The sequence below is a fragment of the Sinocyclocheilus anshuiensis genome, unplaced genomic scaffold (assembly GCF_001515605.1).
Source record: "Sinocyclocheilus anshuiensis isolate Anshui unplaced genomic scaffold, SAMN03320099.WGS_v1.1 scaffold2192, whole genome shotgun sequence".
NCBI classification, from domain to species: Eukaryota; Metazoa; Chordata; class Actinopteri; order Cypriniformes; family Cyprinidae; genus Sinocyclocheilus; species Sinocyclocheilus anshuiensis.
The window spans coordinates 164,584-189,594 of NW_015542463.1; the positions used below are offsets into that span (position 1 = coordinate 164,584).

Sequence of the window (25,011 nt, forward strand, 5' to 3'; positions counted from 1 at the left end):
AAACAAAAAAATCAGTTTTATTCTAGCTTAAAGCAATCTTTTTTTATCAACACTTGAATATAGGTAGGTTTCATAAAAAAAATGCATTATTTTGAGCAAAAAGGTGAGAAAATCACATTTTTATCAAAAACTACATCTGGATAATATTCAGTACGATTATCAAAGCATAAATCCAGTAAATCGCTTCCATCAACACCTCCAAAGCTTGCACAGACATATTCCACCTCCAAAGCTTGCACAGACATATTCCACTTCCTGAATCAACATTTTACTCATTATTTTATTTATATGCTGTCTATTGCTGATGATCGCATTATTTTTCATATGCATCTGTTTGCATAAGAGATCGCTAGTTTCTCTGTCCTGTTCACGTGTGTTTTTGTTCGGGAGGTTTTGTACTCGTTCAGAAGATGTGTAATAGCGCCCCCGAGTGTCTTTGGCAGGGAAGTGTTTTCTTCTAAAAGACGAGATAACTCGTCAATGGTGGGGAAAGAGTTAATGTTTATTTTCATTTTTATAAATGTTATATTTGTAACTTATTTTTTATGTTTATATATTTTGAAACATTAGATATTTGAAAAACTTTGTCAAATAAAAGACCGGTAATTGGATCCTTTTAAAACAAGAATCCTTTTATGGCAATTAGGTTGCGATATGTCATGTGGTGCAACTCACAAAAAATGTATTGATATTTATAAAATAATAGTTCATGACATAAAAATAAAAACATTTTATTTTGACATATATTTTAAAACTTTTTTGAAAAGTATAATGCACTCACATGTATTCAAGCTGTAAGGAAAATGTTATTAGTCTTAACTTGGTTACACCACATGACAGTTTTTGCATTTAAACTTTTGTTGAGAAATTGTTTTTCAAAACCAACATGAATACAAACAGTACACTTCCATATACTCGGTATGTGTTTTAAACTAGATTTTAAAGGATTGTTTCTTTCCCTTGTCTGGACACTCTTCTTTGTCTTTAGCCCATCAAATCTCAAGATTGTCCCTTTGAATTCAGAGCTTTAGTTCAGTTCAAACTTAAGCTGGAGAATCACAGCTTGAGATCTGAACACGAACAGTTCATACTAATGATCTGTGGAGTGCTGTACTTGCTGCCTGCAAAATCCGTAAGGTTTGGAGATTTTTAGTTCTTCTTTTCAATTCCGGTGTTGTCGTCTCTGCAACAGAAGAACCCAGACTGTCAGTCTCCTGTCAGGCAGGTGCTGTCTCTTCCACTGATATCCAACCCATCAGCGGATGCGTACTGCACACCAAGGGCTCTCTGACAACTTCATCAATGGGGCAAAGTCAACTGATTTTTTGAATCATTACTTGTGTGGGTGTATGTACGTATTTCCTCGGTTCTAAAAAGCAGTTCTGCTCAGGTTTGCGGTGAGGTAAATCCAAACAGGTTTACTCCACTTTGCAAAGATGGTACATACAAGAATATATCTATAGGTATATCTGTATACACTCATCATCGGAGCAACAGATGTGCAAGAAAAAAATTAGGCTTCAGGATAATTAGCCTGGTTGTGAACTCCTTTTTAGTAAGTGCAAAATAATATTAGCATTGTTTGCCATCACACCTGTTGTCCAGCATGCCTATGTAGTGTGTCACATACAGTGAATCGCCATGACCCAGTTTTAAGGTCTTTTTTTTCTCTGTCAGCTATAGCCAAAATCCATATTTCATGTTCATCTAAATTTTAGTATACTCCAGTGCTGTATGGAGGATGCATGGAATGGTGCCCATGCATTATGCAAACATACACAACAGCTAAAAAACAGTCATTGAAAGGGGTAAATCATTTAAAGTTCCACACATATTTATATGTTGTATTACAGCCGTAGACAGTGGTTTCAGCACAGATTTAACAGACTATGTTAGCATTGTTGGCATAATACCCAGCTTTAAACTCAGAATGTCTGTCAATGGTTTAAGCTGTTTAGCATTATGAATGCATAATATGTATCATAAATTGTATAAAAATTTTATAAATAAACTTTTAACAGTTTTTCTACTGCTTATCAGAAGTAAACTTTGAATGTAGTATTTACCTAAAGCTACTTTTCAAAGCATAAAATGTCACCTTTCCTTTCAAAATATTTTTAAATATTTGATCATTTTCAGTGTTAAAGGGAATTTGGTTTATTAGTAAAGTGAGTTTCAACTTTCAAATGTCGTCTTTCAAATTGTATTAGGTTCAAATTATGGGTAAGGTTTTTTTTATGGTGCGGGTCCAATTGACCCTAACTGAATTTAATACAATTCACTATGGGGAAAAAATTTGTAAAAGAGTAAACTTTAATATTAATACCGCTCACGCATTACAAAAAATAAACATGAGAACAACTGTGTATATCGACTATTTTCACAAAGTATGAAAATTATAAAGAATATTCTAAATATTTTTCGCAGTGGCAAGGGTTCAACTTCAACTTTCAAATCGAAATTAAAGGGATAGTTCACCCAAAAATGAAAATTTCGTCATTAATTACTCACCCTCATGTCATTCCAAACCTGTAAGACCTTCGTTCATCTTCGGAACACAAATTAAGATTGTTTTGATGAATTCCGAGAGCTCTCTGACCCTCCCATAGACCGCAAGGATCCTAACATGATCAAGGCTCAGAAACGTAGCAAGGACATCGTTAAAATAATCCATGTGACATCAGTGGTTCAACCATAATTTTACGAAGCTACTAGAATACTTTTTGCGCACAAAGAAAACAAAAATAACGACTTTATTCAACAATTCGTCTCCTCCGCGTCACCCTATAGCACCATTTTGGAGAGTATCATATACGTAAACAACGTATGCAACATACGTACGTGGATACATTGTTTACATTCAGATCAAAGCGTAAACAACGTATCCACGTGCATATGTTGTTTACGTATATGATACTCTCCAAAATGGCGTAAAAGTTGATGTAAAAAAAGTTATAGATTGATCAGTATTTTGACACCTCAAATATCAATGTGTGTCCAATTAATCCACAATATAATATAAGGGGTTAAAACTCACCATTCTAAAGCAAAAAAAAAACAACTAGTTAGTGCTGTTTTGGTACTAGTCCAACTGATAACCTAGCATAGCCATTAAAAATGTTGCTGGTGAAGCTGACCGAACCACACAGCACTTTTGATTTAGTCAAGCTAGTTTAGAAGCCAGGCTGAGACGCTGGTTGTCAGAACCGGAAACACAACACATGCTGGTGCTGCAGTTTAACTTCTATCCCTGTTGTTGTTGCCTTCAGGGACTGAAGCGATCGACTGCGATTCTTTTCTGTTTGGATGAGTAAACCCTCCCGAACATGAGTCTTTAGATGTTCATTTGGTGTCAGTGATCAAACATGGTATTTTTAGTTCTGTTGAATCACAAACAAACAAACCTCCCTATAACCCTCCAACTGTCCCAGACAGAGAGTCTCTTCTCAGTTGTGTTGATGGCAGCAAAGCTTTCCAGTAGGGAGTCATCCCTGCGGACTTTAAATGGTATCGCTGGAGGAGAGAACAGGAGGCTGTCAGCGCTCTGGATGCTGGAGAGTGGAAGTTCTCTGCGCTGCCTCATTCTCTTTTCCTCTTCCTTTGTTGAGTGTTACAGGCTGGCACATCTGTTTATGGCAAGAAACGATAGGTGGGGTAAAGAGATGGAGGTCTCCATCTTTCCTCAAGAGAATGTAGTACTCGTAAGAGTTGGAGCACATAATGGTATGAGGAATGTTATACTGTATACTTTGGAAATCTGTCTAGATTAGAAAATGCGTACAAAATGATGAGGTGTAGGACTTGGAACTCTCTTGTTGACTTGGTTTGGTTTGCCAAAGAGTAGATGGTTAAAGGGACAGTTCATCCAAACATGAAAATTTGCTCACTCTCATGTCTTTCTAATTCCATAAGAATAAAATATGGTCAACACTACAGTACTTGCTTGACACACAATAACAAAACTCATTGGTTGTTGTGCGTCAATCAAGCATGTTTGATCTTCTGTTTACCATAATTGATGTGCTCCATATATGTCCATTTGATCAATGTTTTTGTCAATAAAAGCCTAGATTAAATCTGTTCATCATGTAAAGCGATTGTGTCTCTTCAGAAGACTTGGATTAAACTGCTCAATTTATATGGATTTCTTTTGCAATCTCTTTATGAGCTTCCAATTTGACAGTTCAAAAAGTCCAAGAAGTGTAAATTGACAATTTTAATTTTTCAAGTGAACTAATCTTTAAGGATATAACGTTTTTTCAAAAATGATGAATGTTTGCACTGCTCTTTTCCATGCACGCAGGGAAATAAAGCAGAAATCATAAAATCGCTACAATATTGTAGAGAGGGCCCCTGTTAACCCTCATCATGTCTTTGTCAGTAAGTCGCCTTAAAATATCTGCTATAATTTGAGCTTTTTATGACAAGTAAAATTAAGTTCAGGTTGTAAAAATATCATGTAGTCTGACTGCCCAAAAATGTAATGTGTATTAATTAATGGATCATATTTGCAAAGACTACTAGAAATATATTGATATTAATATATTTGAAAATGTAAAAAAAAAAAAAAAAACCTCCAGGAAAATATTTATGATATTTTTATATTTACACAACATGATTTTTGTAGAGTAATTCAATTGAAATATTTCTTGATTTTTAAAAAAAAAAAATTTATCAATATGAATTGAAAGACCACATCTCTAAGAATTTGGCACATGTTTCAAAGTAGATTTAAGTTTTATTATTTATCCTGGATACTCGTATATCAGTGACCCACCTTGCTGTCAATCGTTCAGCTGAGAAACCACTAAAATGTGTCTTCCCACAAATTTCCAGTGGACAAAAAGATGTATTTTTAATGTTTAATTGGCTGGATAATTGATAGCCTAATTTCCGTTCACATCAAATTATCTAGGCCATCTACCCTACTAAGGTCTATTACAATGCAAGGAGATGGGGTGGAGGCGGGGCATAATTTTAGAACCGCCCCCAACGTTCCGCCCACCAGTAAATGCCTCTGATTGGTCGTCCACTAACACTTATCATCTGCAACATACTCTAGAGCTGCTAATGGGAGTGAATGATTGAGAAATGTGTCAGTGTTCCTCATTATCTCTCTGTTCCTCCACAGTGCTGTTGATTAGTGTAGGTCTGACACGGCTCATGTTGAGCGCGGAACAGCAGCAGGCTGTTCAGAGTCTGCCTGACTGACTGGCCCTCTCCTTTCCTACTGCTGTAAATAATTAATGCTCCATATCAGTGCCTCCCCGGCCCTGTCGTGGGCTATGCCCTGTTTGCTGCACCAGCTGTAACCTGCTTAAAGCGCAGGGGCTTCCAGAAGCTGGTCATGCTACATTCATGTTGAAGTGTTTGTGTGGCTCTAATTAGCTAAACTTAACTAGGCTAAAGTAGCTGATTGTGACCCGCCTTTATGAATCATTCATTAATATTAAACAAGCTGAGCCTGTTTCATGATTTGACCCATGTTTGAACAGTAACAGATGCGTTTTTAATTGATGCGATTAATCGTTTAACAGCCCCAATTTATTTATTTATTGGTATCAGTTGATATTGGACATTTGTATGCAAATTTTGCATATTAATTTCTTTCATTTTTACATTAGATCTCTTAATTAATCTTTAAAAAAACTAAAAATTTATATCCATTTTCCATACTGTATATTATAATGTTGTGCTGCCTTAATTCTCTTATAGCTTTTAAAAGGATGCAAATAGTATAGTATAGTAGTATTTATGCAAAATAGTATACAATTTGAATCTGGCTTTTATCGATTATCAGTCATAACATGAAAATATCGTCTCATCAATGATGGACAGAATTATAATATCAGGACATCCCTGATTTTTATTATTTATTATGATGTCCAATACTACTGCTTTATTTCTCAGCAGATTGCTCAAATTTCTGTGCATGCATATATTTAGAGCAGTGAGGTTTATTAGACACATGTCTCTCACCGGGAGTTTTAACACAAGCCGGTCTCCATACCACTAGTCATCATGGAGTTCTGTGTGGGGGTATCTGGATATCAGACACCTCTGACTGTCTCCCCTGCCTTAGGGGACACGAACATCTCTGACTCATTCTTCAGCGTATGTGGGTGATGCACGCAGCTTGCGGGACATCTGCTAACTGTAAACCTGTCAAGAGCAGTCTGGCACCAGTGTACAGAGTACCGTACATTAACTCGGTTTTACATTATTTTTACTTGCATTATCAAAGAGAATTTGATCAACAACCCATTAAGAAAACGTAATTGCTTCTAACTTGAGGGAGGAAAAGAAAAGGAAGAAAGCGCCTCTTTCCTTTTCAAGCACGCCCACTCAGTAGAGATCTTATCGTCAGTCACTTCTAGCCTGTGGTTTCAATACTTTGTCCTCCTAGACTGACAGCAGTAGGCATCTCTGTAAAAACTCCCTTCAGATAGACGACTTGAACACTAGTGTAGCTATTTCAGATAATATAAACATATTAGAGTATCTGCAAAGATCTCGAGAAGCGATTGTTATCAGCACAGTATTAAAAGGTGTTTCTGAGTGTGATTTATGACGGTGGATCTCAAATAGTGGGTCATTGCCCAGAAATGGCTTGCTGGTCTGATCCCAGACAACAGGACATATGCAACTAACCATGTAACTTTTTACAATCAGGACAGCTAAATCAATTTGCATATAAACATATAAGAGAAAATACTTAAAAATATTTTTGTTGTTCACATCTGTGGCCGTAAATCCAATCTGGTGTTGTCACTTTTGTTTGTTTGTTTTAATTGTATTTTTTTTTTTTTTTTTGTGTCTAGTGTAGTTTACATTTTCTTAAGTTTTGTTTTAAATTGTTTTAGGTTATTTTTTATCCTGCTATTTTTTATTTTTTTACTTCATTTAATGTTGTTTCATTTTATTTTTGTTTCATTTATTTTTGTTCATAGTCTTATTTTATATATTTTTATTGTAGTTTAGAATTTTTGGCAGTTATTTTGTTGTTGACGTTAACAGCTGTAAGTTCAATCTAGTGTTGACACTTTTTGTTTTTTGTTTAATTTAATGTTGTTTTGTTTTTTGTTAGTTTAGTGTGTTTGTTTTGTTTTAATTTGTTTTTGTTAATTTTATTTGATTTATTTTGTTTAATTTTGTTTACTTTTCAGTTTTTCTTCTGTATTGGTTTAGTTTAGTTTTATTATAATTTTATTTTATTTTAGTTTTTTTAATATTTTTTATTTTAATTTCATTTTTTACATTTCTTGTCGGTATTGCTATGTCGTCATGTCTTTAATTGAATCACTGCTCTGTAATACTGGTACCCCAGACTGGTATCAAAACTGGTTAAGAATTGCTAATTAAAGAATTTGATTTACCACCATACCTGCAAACTTTGATTTGCAAACTGCTTGGCGTTGCCTCTACTGTATCAGATATTTGGTATTCTTAATCTTTTGCACTTTGGTCCCCTCCATCTGTGTTAAATCCTCTTCAGCCAATCGGATTGTGTCGGTTAGCAGGAAAAGCTGATAGCATTTCAAAGCCGCCTCTGTAATCACTAGCTACCACGTCTAACGCTCAACCCCTCTCATTACGGTGATTGTCCGTGGTTTCAGTCCGAAACACCTACCTTACTGTGTGAAATTCCCCTGCGGCCTCTGAGACGCTGCTATTAACAATTGATTGAATTATGTGTCACACGACTGAGAGAGCTAGTTATATATAGTAAGTGGCTCTGTTGTCTTGGTATGAAGAAAAACTGTGCACCTGACAGCTGGACACATGAGTGTTTCATATGGTTTGAGAGTGAAACTGTATGATTATCCATACCATGATGCAAAGATACTCATAGTTTTCTATTTTAGCATTCGCTGATGCTGGGTTTACACTACATGGTTTTCAGAGTCATTGGATCACTGTTTCTCTTGCCCTGTATCTTGCTCTCTCATTGGCTATAGGTCATTGCTGATGTCATTTCCAGTCAAAACACATTTCACACTGCAAAACTCTGTTGTCCAGATATTTAGCTTGCTAAATATTTCTTCTTTCAGATTGTGTCTTTGATAATACTAGGGCTGGCCCCCAAATAGTCGACTAAACGTTAATTAATCAGAAGAAGCTTAAAAGGATAGTTCACCCAAAAATTACAATTCTGTAATCATTTACTCACCCTCAAATTATTCCAAACCTGTTTGAGGTTCTTTTTTCTGTTGAACTCAAAAGAAGAGATTTTAAAGAATATGGGTAACCAAACAAATGATGGTCCCCATTGACTTGCGTAGTATGAAAAAAAAAATACTATCCAAGTCAGTAGGGACCATCAACTTTTTTTTCTTCAAAATATCTTCTTTTGTGTTCAGCAGAAGAAATAAACTTGTACAAGGTTGAAACAATTTGAGGGTGAATAAATAATGACAGGATTTTCATTTTTGGGTGAACCATCCCTTTAAGCCCAAAGTAGCTATACTTCATTTTTGTACGTGTACGCTAACGTATGTTTGCAGTCGAACGCGTAGCCTTACAAAAAGTATACTTCATTTGATAGCGTGCGGCCGTCATATGCGCTCTAGGAAGTTTCATGTTTGTCCAGTGTCTGCTCCATATTTCTCCAGAAGTTATGACCGATAAAAATGTCTCTGTACTCTTTTAAACTTCAGTTGCGGCTGTTTCATAATGCCCTCACACAAGTCAATGCGGGTGTCTGTTGTTCTTGCAGTTTCCGGTATTTTATTGTTGTTGTTCCTTCTCTTTAGTTAAATTTTCTACTGTTTGCCACCTTGTGGAAGAACTGGTTAGTGCAAAACAAATTCAATGTGCATGTGCAACCTGCAAGTACAAAGTGCACGCAGTTACAAATATCAGGTAGTGCACATTCAGTATGCGTGTACTATTCTGGTTAGGGATGCACCGATATGAACATTTTGGCCGATACCGATAACCGATAATTCTTTATTTTTGAAAGCCAATGACCGATATGTTGGCCGATAAATGATACCGATATGGTGGCCGATATATCGTGCATCCCTAATTCTGGTGATGAAATTGGCCCTGTCCCAAATTGCACACTTCATGTGCACTTTCGGTCTTGAGTGCCGCTGAGTGTGTGTGTCCGTTAAGTCCACAAAACCGTAGGGTGTCCCATTCATCATTTTAGCATTCAGAAGGGTGCTCGCGAGCGCTCCCTTTGTGGCCGCTATGCGCCCTTGATGTGCACTTATATCACGAAAGTGTGAACTCCGTGGAAAACAGTGAGGGTTTAGGGTGCCATTTGGGACAAGGCCATTTGCGCCATGCGCGTTGTATGTGGACCTTCGCGTACACATAAAAGCCGAAGTATACTTTGGGCTTTAGTCGACCAAAATTTGTTAGTCGGTTAGTCACAGAAAAACAATAACTGTCCATGATGGACAGATCCTTAACGGCTTGTCCTTGAGGTAATTTCAGTATATCGAGCAGGAAATCCAATTATCATTCATTGACCTCAAATATGGCTTATCATTTGAAGTTGAAACATGTAGCAACCGCTCGCTCTAACGTTAACCTAGATCAATGTGCGCGATTAGGCGCATATCTGTGTTTGTGCGTAGTGTATGCTATTAGTGCGCTACTGCATAACATGGAGGCGCCAGTGAGATCACTTGCATTTTTTTTTCCTGATAACAGATAAATAAAACAAATAGGATGCGCTTTCTACCATCTCAGTCTCCATGAAATGAACTGAAACTCAGCATATAGGCTACTTGCCTTACAGATGTGAGAAATATATCTATAGAAAGCTTGAAATGTCTACTTTTAATCTAACCCATTCAAATACTTTCTGATTTTGTAATAAAACTACTACTAGTCGACAAAAATCTTTAGTTGGTGGGAGTCATAGATAATTCACACTATGCGATTGTCACTCATGTGAACAAGCACCGATTTGATTTCAGTCTTTTGTCAGTGATCTCTAGAAAACTCTCTGTGAGTGAAAATTGGTGGCACCAGTAACAGTGCTTTTGACACATTTAATGCTAATGCAGGCTAACGGTTATGTTAACTGTGACATTGTCTAATTACATTCACAATTCCAGTGGTGTCTGTCCGCTGTCCAAGGGGGCACAGAAAACCATCTAGGCTGTGTCACAAGAAGCCGTTTGTCATCAAGATGAACAGAAGGGCCCCATGATTGACAGAAGGCCTTACGTAATGTTACGGTTCAGATGTCCGGCTGATGAATGTCTCTCAGACCTAAAGGTTAACGCTGTCTGAAAGAATCTTTCTCTGTTTTACTCTAGTTAGCTGGTGTCCAGTGTCTGTAGCGTCGGCCTCGTCCCCCAGAGCTGTTTGATTGGCCTCTCTGTCATTAGGTTTAAGTAGGGCACCGCAATCCAGCAGGGATTCAATACCAGCCCTCCATTCACTCCGGCTCTGACTCCCCCAGCCGGCCTACAGTGAGGCTGCAAATTACATAAGGCAATGTGTGTGCGTCAGTTTGGCCTGAACGCAGCCCAATGTGTTGGCCTCGTGTGCTGGCCCGGGTGTCTCTCCGCCTGCTTCCCAAACACTGCAGATGAAGCCCTGAGAGAGATGGGAGAGGGGATGGATGGTGTTTTCATTAACCTCCACTGCCTGGTGTTTTAAATTAGTGCCAAATTCACAACAGGTCTCAATAACACTCTGAAGTGCTGTTTTTTGTTGACGTGATATATTAGTTTGTACTTTTCAATTAGCTTTTTTTTTTCCTGACTCCTGTGTTTGGCTTCAGAAATGGAAATCTAGTAAATGATCTAACAATGCTTTTGAGTAGAAAATGCTTAAATTGCAACGGACCATTATCATAATTCCACCTTTTTAAAATAGGTCTGCCATTTTCAATTGTGATAATTAGCCCACATAATGCTATTTATATAATGTTTTTATTGGAACGCTGAATGCAATTTTCAACAAATTTACCCATGATGCTACAAATATTTTCCATTGCATTAACAGTCCTATTTATGTCAAAAAATTTCAGCACAACCTCTAATGGATCCCAAACTTTGCATGCACAATTTTCTTTCTTTTTTGTATGTACAAATTTAGACTATGTTATGTTATGTTATGTTATGTTATGTTATGTTATGTTATGTTATGTTATGTTATGTTACATAATCTGAAGTATTTAATATAAAATGACTATTATATAAAATATTGTTAAAGGAAACGTTTCAAAGTAACGTTTCAAATTTAGGCATTTTCATTCCCCATTTTATGCATTTCATTCCCTTTTTTTTTTTTTAAGTTGGATATTTTTTGGGTTACTTTACAGTCATGTGTGCCTTTAATGGTGAACACTATTATTAAAAAGCCTCATTCAATAATTTATATTGCTTCATTTTCCCCTTGTGATGGGACACATTTCTCTCTCTTTCTTTCATCATATCGAGAACAGTACTAGATGATGAAATGTACTAGTTTTCTCTCTCTCGTGGGAATTTCCAATTTTCGTTCAAGCCTGGTTCTATAAGGCGCACAAATATGAATAGAAAGTGAAACTACATATTGTAGGATGTGTTGGAAAGATAAATGGCTGCGCTTGTGTCTGTATTTGTTGGGACTTGTTAAATGAAAATTTGCATGCTCAACAGTCTTTTTGTGCTGTACAGTATACGGCACATTGTGTTCTCTCACTCGCTGACCCCTTACTCTCTCTTTATTTCTCACCACTCACTTTCGTGTTACTTCCACTTTTCTTTCATTGCTCTGCCCTCTCTTTTCTCTCACTCGCTCTCAGGGGACACCCATTGTCGCACAATATAATTGAATCCCTTTTTCGTTCCATTTTCTCTCATTTTCATTTTCGCAGGCCTCCTTACGCCTTCCAGCATCAACCCACATCTTCAGTATATGACCTCTGAACACAACCCCTAAGCCTTCTCACTTTTAATTATCTCTAATTAGTAATTAAAATTTTCAGTCCTTGTAAAGAGCCATTTAAGACCGTATTAATTGATAAGAATTTATTTTTGAGGTTTTTGAAATGCAAGCTGCCAAGATGTTTTCAGGCATTCGCAGCCAAACCAAAGGAAAAAACAGTTACCCAAAATCCTCAGAAATCCCTTATGGAGTAATTTCAAACACAAGTACCCAAATGACTGATAGATTCCACATGAATCTCTCTCAGAAGAGTTTTTTGGCTTGTTTGCAAATCATCAGGTGCTCAAATTTATTGCATTATGATGTTTAACTGCATGTGTTTGAACTGTTAAGCAGACCTATATCTACTGGCTTTCTCGAAACGCAGCAGAAATAGTTGGCACAGTGTGGTGTTATTCAACCTATTCAGGAGATAATTTAATATAATGACATTTTTTTTATTGGTCCACCTCTTTAAATGCTACAGTGAAGCCTAAATATAAGCTAAGTGTGTTCATTTGTCAAGCCTACCTAAAGAGAATGAGTCCTTTGAGCATTTTCTGAATCGCTTACATTGACTTTCTCTCCAACAGGTGATATGCATTGAGGATGAGTGCTGTCGGGGAAAACTCGTCAGACCCTGCCAGGTCAGAGGCTCAAAAGCGCAAGGAATGCCCATCAGACCTCCTGGGCCCAAGGTACTTCACCTAGACACAGCATGCAAACCAGTAGACAAATGAACAGCAGGTTAACTCTGAAACTGCATTCGTTGCAGCATACACATTTTTAGTTTGTATGTATAGCGGAGTGAATTTCTCAGTGTCTATGCTATGAACCGCTGAACTGCAATAATCTTGAGCAGGCCTCCCACCGGTGGAGCTCAGCCTAGATAATACACGTTTCTATATAAAGCCCTTTTCCACTGAGTCAGGAAACATCAGTCTGTATAATTCATTCACAGGAAGGAGCTATGCATTCCCTCTTTATTGACAAAATTTTCTGTGCAAACTGCTGAAGATGCAGAGCAGCAAATTGAAAATACAACCTGTTTAAGGTTGTACAGAAGAAGCTCTGGAAACCTTTGTCTATTTCTCTGTTAAACGCAATGCAGAAAAGAGGGTCTTGCTCTTGTTTTTTTGTTGAGGATTGTTTGGATTGTTTGGGGAAGTCGTGGCCTAATGGTTAGAGAGTCGGACTCGTAACCCAAAGGTTGCGGGTTCGAGGGGTTCGAGAGCAGTGATTGTAGGTGGGGGGAGTGAATGTACAGCGCTCTCTCCCACCTTCAATACCACGACTGAAGTGCCCTTGAGCAAGGCACCGAACCCCTTCCTAGTATGGGTCACCATACTTGGCCACATGTCACGTCACTTTATGTAGGTGTTTGTGCCTAATGACATAAAGCATCATTTATTAGGAATATGCAAAATTGCATATTTTCAGAATTGACTTGTCGGGTTGTCTGAAGGTTATACACAGTAAAAATGTTTGTAATGGCCCCTTAAAATGCAGTTTATTGTCCAAAGACACCTATAAGTATGTGTACGATATTTTAAAATATCATAAAATTAATGAAAGTATGTGCAGCCCTCCTGAATTTTCAACAAATAATTTTTTTCAGGAAAGTAACAATAATTTTCTTGTTTATTGTTAAAAATTGCTAATTTGTTACAAAAAATGTTTGATGTTGAGATGATATACTGCTAAAATTTGTCACATTTTACCTTTTTTTTTCTTTTTTCCTTGCATCTTTGCCAAAATAATAAATAAAAGTTGAAACTATCAAACTGAGGAAGCCATTTTATTTTCCAATACAATCTTAAGAATGTGCTGATCTAAATGACAAGTTTGTACATTTGCTCTTTAGTCTGAATCATTTTTTTGTTTCTCTTAACAGTCCCAAACGAAGCACTGAGAAACGTAACCGGGAACATGAAAATAAATACATAGAGGAGCTCGCAGAGCTGATTTTCGCAAACTTCAGTGATATCGACAACTTCAATGTCAAGCCTGACAAATGTGCAATCCTAAAGGAAACCGTCAAACAGATTCGTCAAATTAAAGAGCAAGGTAAGAAAACCGATGGAATCTTCTTTGAACTTACATTTTTACTTGTCCTATTAATCATCAATTCAAGTATAAACCCTGAGGCTTGATGCTGAAAACATAACCGCCACATAGTGTTACATTCAGTGAGCTTTAGCATAGTCAGACATTTGCATTAGGCTAGAAGTAATTAGCAGCTAACACAAGACACATGTAGGCATTGCAGGTTGTTTAGGAAAATATTTGGTCTGTGTAGAGATCTTGAGAAAGAACTTGTCAAATCAGCCATTGATTCCAGATTGGCTTTCAGAAGGAGTTTATTGATTAGCATCATGCTAACTGCAAACATGCCACTGATGTACCATGTAATTTCTCACTACATTAAGAAAAAATACAGAAACCAAACACAAGATTTAATTAGAAGTCACAGCTTCATTACTTTTCTGCATTTTTGTGTTGAATTTTAAAGTTACCTTGAGGTAGGGATGTTTGACTTAAGACTCATTTGCGTTTCTTTGTTGCCAAAATCGTTAGCCGCAAGATTTGGATTCAGGTGCAGTGCTTGTTAACATGTTATGATTTTAGTTACTTGAAAAGTTAATAATGCTAATAATTTTGGAAACATTATACCAGATTATATCACAAACTTCTGAGAAGAAGCTTAGTTGTATCTCGAGGTCCCTCCCTCCCCTATTGAGGGCTATCATATATCTCATCCTTGCTCTTCCTGTGATGAGAAATTTCTTGAATAAACATCCTGGAAATTCTTATGGCACAATCATAAATATAGACTGATATAGATTTATATAATTCATAAGATTGGCTTGCTCCTGCAGTGTTTTTCTGCTCAAATTATCATCTATGTTGTTTTCAACAGTTCAGACTGGGTGCTGTTTTGACATGGACTATTTTAACAATGTCCTTACTACCTTTCTGGGCCTTGAACGTGGTAGTTGCGTTGCTGTCTATGCAGGGTCAAAAAGCTCTTGGATTTCATCAAAAATATCTTAATTTGTGTTCTGAAGATGAACGAAGGTCTTACTGGTTTGGAATGACATGAGGGTGAGTAATTAATGACAGAATTTTCATTTTTGGGTGAATTATCCCTTTAACTCCAAACCTGTATGACTTTTTCTAACACAAAAGGAGATGTTAGGCAGAATATTCGAAACTGATAGCCTCAAAATGTGGTCACAATTGTGGAACTTTGGTGAAATTTTGCAGGCAAAAATTGCCCACTGTCTATTGCCAGTAGTGTAGCGACCAACTTGAATCCATGTTAAATCTGTGTGGGGAATATTTCGCTCTCGTGCAGGTTTCCAGATTGTGTGAATTCCTATTGAAGTGGCAGGATTCTGACTGAAAATTCGCTGAAAAACAGTAAATGTGACAGAAGCTTCAGTCACTGTTCACTTCCAATTATGTTTTTTTCCAAACAGTGAAAGTAAATGGTCAACTAAACTGTCAGTCTGCCTAAAATCTTTTTTGGGTTCCACAAAACACAATTTTTATTTGAATGGTCCCTTTTTAAACAGTGTTTACATTTTGAAAAAGACTAATGAATGTGAGAAAATTGCCACCATGATACTAAAGTGTAGTGATTGTTGCCAGGGTGTTGTTAAAGTGTTATGAGTAGGGTTTTTTTGCACATTACTATGCGGTTACTCGAATGCTGTGTTGATATGATATTCCTTTCCCTATGACTCAGATCCTTCCTTCAATGTGAATATATTATTATCTATCAGGTGAATATCCTAAATCCAACTGACTAGCAAAATATTAGCGCACCTTTCCTAAGTAAGTTGTGATTTGAGGTGTAATTCACAGTACAAATGGTGCAATATAAGTGTGAGCACTAATAATAGTAATGCTATTATGCTAGCTATGCTAGCAAGCACGACTATTAAACTGCGGCAGTAAACCGTTTCCTTCCTCTTTGCATAGAAAACACAATCTGTTTGGACATTTACCTGTAAAGGGTATTTTTAGTCTGTAGTTCATCTGCTACACATTTAAAACCCCAAACTGAAGTTTGAAAACTGGATTATGTTTAATTACACGTTTAATTTGTTCATTAGTGAGTCAGCGCTTATAAATTTAGAGACTGAACAACACCCAGTAGATGACGAGATATGGAATGACGAGATATGGAATATGGAATCTCCCATGGAGAGTCATGACCTAGTATCCACGATCAGGTTGTGCACTGATTGGTCGAGAGCAGAGTCATGGGCAGGGCTTTGAATTGTGACTGATAGGGCAGATCCTAAAGGCCTCAAGAAACTCCATCTGCTGTTGAAGTGAATGATATGGCCTGATTCACATCCTTTCTGGAGATAACACTGCCTTTTTCCTGTTTGATGGGGATTGGCTGACGGAAAGGAAACTGCTTTGGAGCCGAGTTTGAAATGAGAGAGGGAATGAGTTATCACCGGACCTCTGGTGCAGCTGTGCTGGTTTCCCAATCCCTGCTGGGCACCGCAAAGACCTGCTGACACACAGCACGCTCGCATCCACTGATCATCAGGAGTGTACGCATGCGTATCTCTCCCAGACACACACACACACATATACAGGAAGAGCAGCGTTTGGAGCATCCCAGAACGGTCTGAGGGGGAGGCTGATGGATGGCCCTCTCTCTTTGCCATATGGCTACCCATCATGCCAGCACAGTTTGCCTCTCTATCGTGTCCTCTGTGAGACCACTGCATCCACTGATGATCCCGACCACTCTCTTTTATGGATGGGAACAGACAGGAGGTTAGAATGGTCTAGGGAATTGTGAGATTGAGGATGTTTCACTGACGGCAGAAATTGTTAGTGTTATTTTAGTGTTGTCTGTAGTAATGTATTTAATTAGCATTTATTTTATATTCATTTATTTCAATTTAATTTTGGTTGAAGTTTCGTTAATTTGTGTTAATCTGTTTAATTGTTTTTGTTTGTTTTCATAATTTTAGTACTTGCACTTATTTCAGTTGCAAAGGCAAAATTTATTTTAAGTTTGTCATCTAGTATTTATATTTTATTTTAACTTTATTTCAATTATGTAAATGTTTTTAATAGTCTTATTTTTTATTTTCTAGTTTATTTTATTTATTTTATTTTTAATAGTAACACTCCACTTCAGAAGATGCTTTATTACATCTCACATCCTTCACAAATGGTGTTATTTAGAGCCACTTTTTTTTTTTAGCATATATCACCCTAAAAAGAATGAATTAATGTCATAATTATAATATTTAATATTTTTTCTTGACATTGTGACTTAATGTAATAATTAAAATAATAATGAAAAATTTTGAATGACAATGAAACAAATGTTTTTTTTTGCTTTACAATAATAAAACAAAAAGGATTTGTGCTTAGTTGCCATGAAAACAATTTCCTTTTATTTTTGGCATAATTTATTAGTTAAAGCATTGCAAAAATATTACCCTAAAATAATGAAATAATAATATTGCATACATTTTATTATTATTGTTGTTATTTGTGATGAAATATGAGCCAGAGATTCACAAGTTTTCCTTCTAGGTTTAGCTCCATCACAAGTGCTTTGTTTTGCAGGCGATGTTGTTTACAAATCTTGTCACTTTGTTGGAGAGAATGATGTTCTCCATTCTTTATATAATGGTTTGTTTGGAGTCTGTGTGTGAGCGCATGTGTGTATTGACGCCGGCCTGTTGGCTGCATGGCTGTTATGTGAGGCTTCACATGCACCCATTTAGTCTGACAGCTTCTGTCTCACGCGTTGCTAAGGTCCGGATGTGTGCCATAACAACATGTCTCAACAAGCGCACAGCAGAATGAAAGAGTGAGAAAGGGGTTTAAAAAGGTGCGTGTGTGCAGTATGAAATTAAACGCTTTAGTGAGCAGAGAGAGAGAACTGCCCTTTAAAGAAATGCTAATACGCTCAAGCTAGCAGAACCACATGAAGTGTCTTTAATGTAATTTGAAAATAGAACACTTAAACTCTGCAGGATCTAATGAAGGGTTTTAGGTTCTTTTATGGAAATGTTGATGTTTCCAACCGAGGACTGAGTTTCTGACCAAATTAACCGTATTCACTTAGTAGGGGAGAGAGGGTTGTCCTTTATTCAAGGAGAAATGAGAATGAGGTCAAACAAATGTGCCTAATTATATTCCAGGATGTCTGCTATCAACTCAAATTAGAAGAAAGCATCTATAACTAAAGGCAATAGAAATATGACCTTCTTAAAAAGGGTGAGCAAGGGTTCCCCCATTTTCTTGCTTTTGTGCTTTCTAATGTATTCTGAGACCAATGTAATAGCGTTTTTCTGCATAAAAAAATCTACATTATGTGTTGAGTCACTTGAGTCATGGCAAATCTTTAGTCAAATAATTTATTTGATTTTATACACTGGCAATTCACCAACATGAATAATATTTTAGACTTGTTTTGACACAAAAAGTCATTTTTCCTGCAAAGTGGAAAATTTATTTTGGCATGCAATAACATTTTTAGCATTTTTTTTTTCATGTGCATCATAATCACAGACAGCTGTATATGATCTCCCCTTTCCCAATATATGATCATAAATGATGTACAGTTTTTTCACCCTTTGGTTTTTAACATAACATAGCAAAGTTATTGTGGACGGTGGTGTTGATGTTCTGTAATGGGTTCGTATCTCATTTCTTCTCTTTTTCTGCATCTCTCTCTTCCTCTGCAGAAAAAGCTGCTGCAGCCAATGAGGATGAAGTGCAGAAAGCTGATGTGTCGTCGACAGGCCAAAGTGTTATTGACAAAGATGCCCTTGGACCAATGATGCTGGAGGTGGGTCTGTTGTGCTCTGTTTACTAGGTTACACTGGCTCTACTGAACACGTACTAGGAAGAGCCAAGCATGAACCATGTATGGGAGACAGAGTGATAGTGAATGCCTTTTTGTATCCGTTATATAAAAAAAGAGTTGTGTTAAGAATTTGGCTGCCATTTGATGTTTAAATCTCCAGATTCCTCTGTCTCCTTGCTGAATATAGAGCTCATGAGCTGACAGTTGAGAAGATGTACACAATTTTTGGAATGGAAAACATGCTCAAGTGTAATGATGTGTCTCTGTGGCTATGTTCTTACTGCAAGATTATTACTGATTTTACTGTTCACATTATTTTTTTTTAAAATGTGGTCAATATCAGATTCGAGTGTGAACTGATCACATTCCCAAAACTGACCTGCATGTGCAAAAGGAAGCCTGAAAATTTGTGCACAGGCAATAAGGAGGATAAAGACGAGGAATTAGGACTAGTTTTCATAGTTTTCGTTCCAAGTTTTGCTTATATAGAGCTGTCACCGTAATACACCTCACTGTACCTCCACTGACTACCGTCACAGCTGTCTTCCATATTAACTAACTGACGAAAGAACTACTTGTAAGTAAAATCTGTGGATTGACTCCTGTCACGCGGAACTGTGACGAATGTCGATCTAGAGTGACGTGAAAGTCGCATGAATTACGATATGACCACTTTAGACTGAGATTGTATTGCAAAACATCAACCTGTATTTAGTATATGGAAGTGGCCAAAATCAAAGTGTAAAAAATCTGATTCTTTGTGGTTTTTGCTGTTCAAACTGTTAAGAAAAAAACAGATCCGAGTCATATATGAGCACAAAAAATAGGGCAATGGGTTATTTTAGTATTATTTATTAGTGCTGTGTTCAAAATGTCGATACGACGATGTATCGTCACAGAGATTTGCTGGCCCTGTATCGATATTGTGGCACGTGTGCAGCAGTGGACCGCGCTTAATTTGTTTAAAATTTTACAACGTTTTAAATTGAGTAGAAAAGTGCAAGGTTTCTAAACAAGAATGAATGGAGCATATATAGGCTACAACAAGGTTTAATCTGGCCGCAGAGGAACACAACTGGGTTGCCTGATATAAAGAGACGCAATCCCCAAAATAGAGCTTTATACTTGCGCAATACGGAAATATCTGCTAAATGTCTTACTTATCTTTGTCAACCTGGCAACCATGTGCTCGCGCTCGCGCTCTCTCTTCACTGTGGATAAATGCACTTGCTTTCTGAAAACAGCGGTTAGCTTGCAGTTTAGCGATCTCCACTTCAATATTCTATTCTCAGAAAAGTGTGATTCATCAACTGTTCATTTACGACAGAGAGAGAGATATTGTACTGTGGTACAGTTATGGAGGCCCTTCATAATGCAGAGGTCAGCTGCCTGCTCTGCCAATAGTTAGAAATGTCACTATAGTAAGCAGTGTTTAATAAACAGCTGTTTTTCTCAATTCTGCTGAGGTGAAATTCAGTGCAGCCCTGTATCGTGATATGTATTGTATCGTATCGTGGCCTCTGTATTGTGATACGTATCGTATCGTGACTTTGCTGGTGATACACAGCCCTATTATTTATATACTATTTGGTATTTATTTTTAATTAACTTTTTTCAATTTTGTGCTTTTATCATTTATATGTTTTTATTTCTATATAGCTTTCATTTATTTTATTTCAGTTTTAATTTTAGTAATTGTAACCTTTTTTAATTTTTTAGTACTTCAGATGTTTTCAGTTGATTCAGTTCTAATTTTCATGTTTTTTTTTTTTTAAGTATTTCCATCTAATATATATATATATATATATATATATAATTCCATCTTTATATTTTATTTTTATTTCTGCTTTATTTTAAATGCTGACAACGATTGTTAAGAGATTTAGTTGTAGATCGAATTAACGGTTAACGGTAACCGAGTAAATGTTGAAACATTCACATCCAATATAGCAGTTTTTCATTCATTGTGCGCAAAATTGTCACATTATGCAATGTTGGCTCAACCAGTGGTATGAGTTTGGGGCATAACTGTCTGTTTTTCCAACCAAAGACATCACAATCCAGTCATTACTTTTCCAATTCTGTTTGCTAATGGGTTGAGGGTGAGAAAAGGGTTTTTAAAAATACATTTTTATTTTTGGGTGAACTAACCCTTTAAATAACAGCTCAACTCTCTCCAGTGCAAACGAACAACCGTTGGTCGGTCGGCCGAGCAGGCAGGACGCCCAGCTCTGAATGAATCCACCCATCCAGTCGCTCCATCTTTCTCTCACACCCTCTCCTCTTTAGGGTATTTATAGCCTCCGAGGTCCTCCGTCACCGAATCAACACGAAGCGGATGCCAAATATAGCCTGCGTGCTTGTGCGCTTGATCTTCCATCTGTTTGAAACGGCCGAAGGAAGGGACAATTCACACCCGCACGCTATAATGCACCTAATTAAAAAACCACTTGTGACAAAAGGCCAGAGAGGGGGAAACTGACCCGATTGGCCTTTTCCACCCGACACCCATAACAGCCTCTCCAGTGTCGCCCGGGCGCACGCACTCGTGCACACAAACAGGCCTTGTGTAAAGCTTTCGCAGTTCTGCACGGCCCCCTGCCCCAGTGAAAAACCCCATTGTTTGACGATGGAAGCTGGAGTGTGAGCAGCCATAGGATCCGCTAAAGCAGCTTTGTGTTCTTCGAGAGCAGCGTGTGTCCGTTTTCAGTGTCCACACCTCGCAAAGAGTTTGGACCCAGTCTCTCCTTTGTATAGGAAGTTATGCAACCTCCCACAGCGGGACAGCAAGGCCGGGCCAGGCCCACCCAGCTCCATTCATGTTGCAATACACGTCCATCAGCACATTTTACAGAGTTACATAAGTTTGGCTAAATAAAGGTGGATTTGGCATTCCTCCGTGTTTACTCTGTGATGTTTGCTGTGTGCCCACCAGATGGCCACATCTAGAGCAGTGCACAAACAGGGACTTGTGGGCTTTTTTCGCTCGCTCCCTCTCGCTTTTTCCGTCCCTCGCTTTATCTGGTCTCTAGAGTATGTACGTTTGTTCTTAGCTTTGCTTGAGTGTTTTATTTTTTCCACAGCCGTGTGTTTGTGAAATAATTCTCTGTGTTAGGAGGAGGCGCTGTGTTTGTTTTGCTGATAAAAAGATTTAGAGTTTATTACGCTCCGCAGCAGATTAAAGAATGATTTCCGAGCTGCTGCTCCACATTCTAAAGCAAACAGCAGCTTTTTTAGCGATCGCTATAGGCCCTCAGGGGCCCAGCTGCATTCAGAGGCCTAATTGACACCATCTTGATAGGTAATGCTTGACTTAAGGCTGTGTTCTTTCAATTAAGATTCGTCGATATCATTTCTGTCGCACACTATGAAGCGCTGAGATTCACAAGAGCTCGTTTATTGTCGGCACAAGCAGGCAAGAAAGTTAATCTTCGTACAAAACGAATGCATTAAAGAATGCATTTCACCGCAATTTCTGATAACTCTAAATGTGTGTAACTGATGACTCGGGATTAGAGGTAGATTGATATATCAGTTTTACTGATATATTGTTTATATTACATAACTGTTTTTTAATGTGTTACATAAGTACAAACATTTTAATGTTCAAGTCATTAAGGTTCACTATTTTAATAATATTAATTTTAAAAACTCTCATCAAACTCTAATCAGTTTTTCTATCTCAGGTGTCAAAATGTTAGCAAAATCCAGTAATGATCAACATCTACTAGGGATGTGCTGATATTTTTAAGGAGATAATTCATTTTGTCTGATGGCTGATGAACAATAAATATCTTCTTTTTTTTTTTCCAAAATCAGTTGAAAATGAAATGCTGAAAATTTAAATTTGTCATTTAATATGCTGCAGGTTAATTTAGGCATCACAGTGTATCCACAAGTATACTATTTGGTATGAAAAATGGATATTCATTTTGAGATTCAACGATTACATTTAACAGTTTATTAGATTAACTTTAAGTTAGCGTTAAATTATAATTTGAGTTTTAAAACTTTTATTCATTTCTTATTCATCTCATAGTATTCATCTTCTTTTATTCCTTAAGGATTCATGAAGTTGATCAGAAGTGAAAGTAAAGACTTTTACCATTTCTATTTTAAATAAACACTGTTATTTGAACTTTCACTTCATCAAATAATCCTGAAAAAAAGTATCACAAAAGTATTTATCAGCACAACTGTTTTCAACATTGATAATAAGAAGTGCTTTTTGAGCACCAAATCAGCATATTATGATTTCTGAAGAATCATGTGACGGCAAAGCCTGGAGTAATGATGCTGAAAATTCAGCTTTGCCATCACAGGAATAAATGACATTTTAATATAGAATAAATAGAAAGCATTTATTTTAAATTATATACTTGGAAATAATGATATTTCCAAGTATTACTATTTTTACTATGTTTTTGATCAAATAAATGCAGCCTTGTTGAGCACAGGAGACTTCTTTCAAAAACATTAACAAATCTTACCGACTTGTGAGCAGTACTGTATATCTAATATCGACAATGACATTTCATTAAAAAAAGCTCTAATATTGGTCAATAACCAATGTTTTCTATATATATATATATATATATATATATATAATATATATATATATAAAAAAAACATATCCCTATTTTAAGAGACCTTCACTGCACCCGTCAGGAGATGCGACATAAGCATGCACTCTAATAAAGCCGTACTCTGTAATCTGCATTTAAAATGAGGAAAAACAGTTGCTCCACTTCTCCTGTGTCTCTGCCTGACGGTATCGCTTTGAGAGGAAGCCTGTTAAAATAACCTCCTAACTGCAACTGATGAGATCTTCTTGTTTTCCTGCAGATAATTACTTCATTATGGCTTACCTGAATTGAGAAGCGAAAACACTATCAGATCATTACATTCAACCTGTTGTGGCTCAAAAACCACTCGATCAATCCATGACCATGAATTCAGACTCATGCCGTAATCCCCTTGATTTCACTTGTTCTATCTACAAGGACTCCTCGATTGTCTGGACATCTTTTTGTTTTGTTTCTGCTGGATATCGAATCTTCCCTATTGAATGGTTACGCTTTTAGATGGAGCAAGGATGTGTACTTTAGCCTTTGTGCTCTTCATATAATAATAATAATATTGGTGTTCGTTGCGCATCTGTGCTCACAGTACTAATAGGCTGTGTTTTTCTCCTCCAGGCCTTAGATGGATTCTTCTTTGTGGTGAACATGGAGGGGAACATCGTGTTTGTGTCAGAGAATGTGACGCAGTACCTGCGGTATAATCAGGAAGAGCTGATGAACACCAGTGTTTACAGCATCCTGCATGTAGGAGACCATACCGAATTCATCAAAAACCTCCTGCCCAAGTCACATGGTGAGACTCTATTTTCCATTCATGGTTTCCTTCCCATTTAGATCTTTTCATTTTGTTTGCGCTTCTAGCACCTCTTCTTTTCAGGAACGACTCGTTCCTCAATACTCAGGTGTGAGCAGTTACATTTTCCACCCTGCGATTATATTAATCAGATTGAGCATTAAGAACTGGGATTTACAGAGAGGAATATCAGAATCTCCTCCTCCCTCAGTTGTGGCAGAAGGGAAGCTCACCTGCAGAGGTGAAAGAGAAGAAGGATTCAGGCTTAGAAACCATATCATTATTGGTTTTAAAATGATACATCCAGCCAGAAAACACTCATTGGTTATGGATCCCATTCATAGTGAAATCCAATTCTATTTCACATAGATGTAAACATCAAATAAGTTTGGATTGACTGTGTCACTTTTGTTGTTCCACTCAGCATTTGGCACTTGTATATTTTCTTAATAGGTTCCTTTAATACATTTACTCTAAATGGCTTTGGATGATTAAAAAATAAATACATGCCAAATTACTACCATCTAAAAGTTTCAAGGAATAATTCTCCCAAAAATGAAAATTCTGTTATTAATTACTCAACCTGTCACATGGACAATTTTAACAATGTCCTTACTACCTTTCTGGGCCTTGAATGTGGTAGTTGCGTTGCTGTCTATGCAGGGTCAGAAAGCTCTTGGATTTCATCAAAAATATCTTAATTTGTGTTCTGAAGATGAATGAAGGTCTTAGGGGTTTGAAACCACATGACGGTGAGTAATTAATGACAGAATTTTTGGGTGAACTATCCCTTTAAGAGGTGTTCACACTAGCTAGCTTTCCATCCACATATTTCAATGATATCTCATAAAAAATATTGTATGAAAATATCAAGAAAATGTTCAAAATGCATTACAAAC

The 25,011-nt window shown here is 37.0% G+C and overlaps 1 protein-coding gene across 5 annotated transcripts in view; it reads left to right on the forward strand.

Moving 5' to 3' along the window:
- ncoa2 (nuclear receptor coactivator 2) overlaps positions 1–25,011 on the forward strand; it is a 113,900-nt gene that overhangs the window by 46,790 nt on the left and 42,099 nt on the right. For all 5 annotated transcript variants that reach the window (XM_016493318.1, XM_016493321.1, XM_016493322.1 and 2 more), the window contains 4 exons: positions 12,471–12,575; positions 13,772–13,944; positions 18,615–18,718; positions 23,935–24,112. In XM_016493318.1, coding sequence (XP_016348804.1) covers positions 12,487–12,575; positions 13,772–13,944; positions 18,615–18,718; positions 23,935–24,112 — 544 coding nt within the window. In that variant the 5' untranslated portion in view covers positions 12,471–12,486. The remainder of the gene's footprint in view (positions 1–12,470; positions 12,576–13,771; positions 13,945–18,614; positions 18,719–23,934; positions 24,113–25,011) is intronic.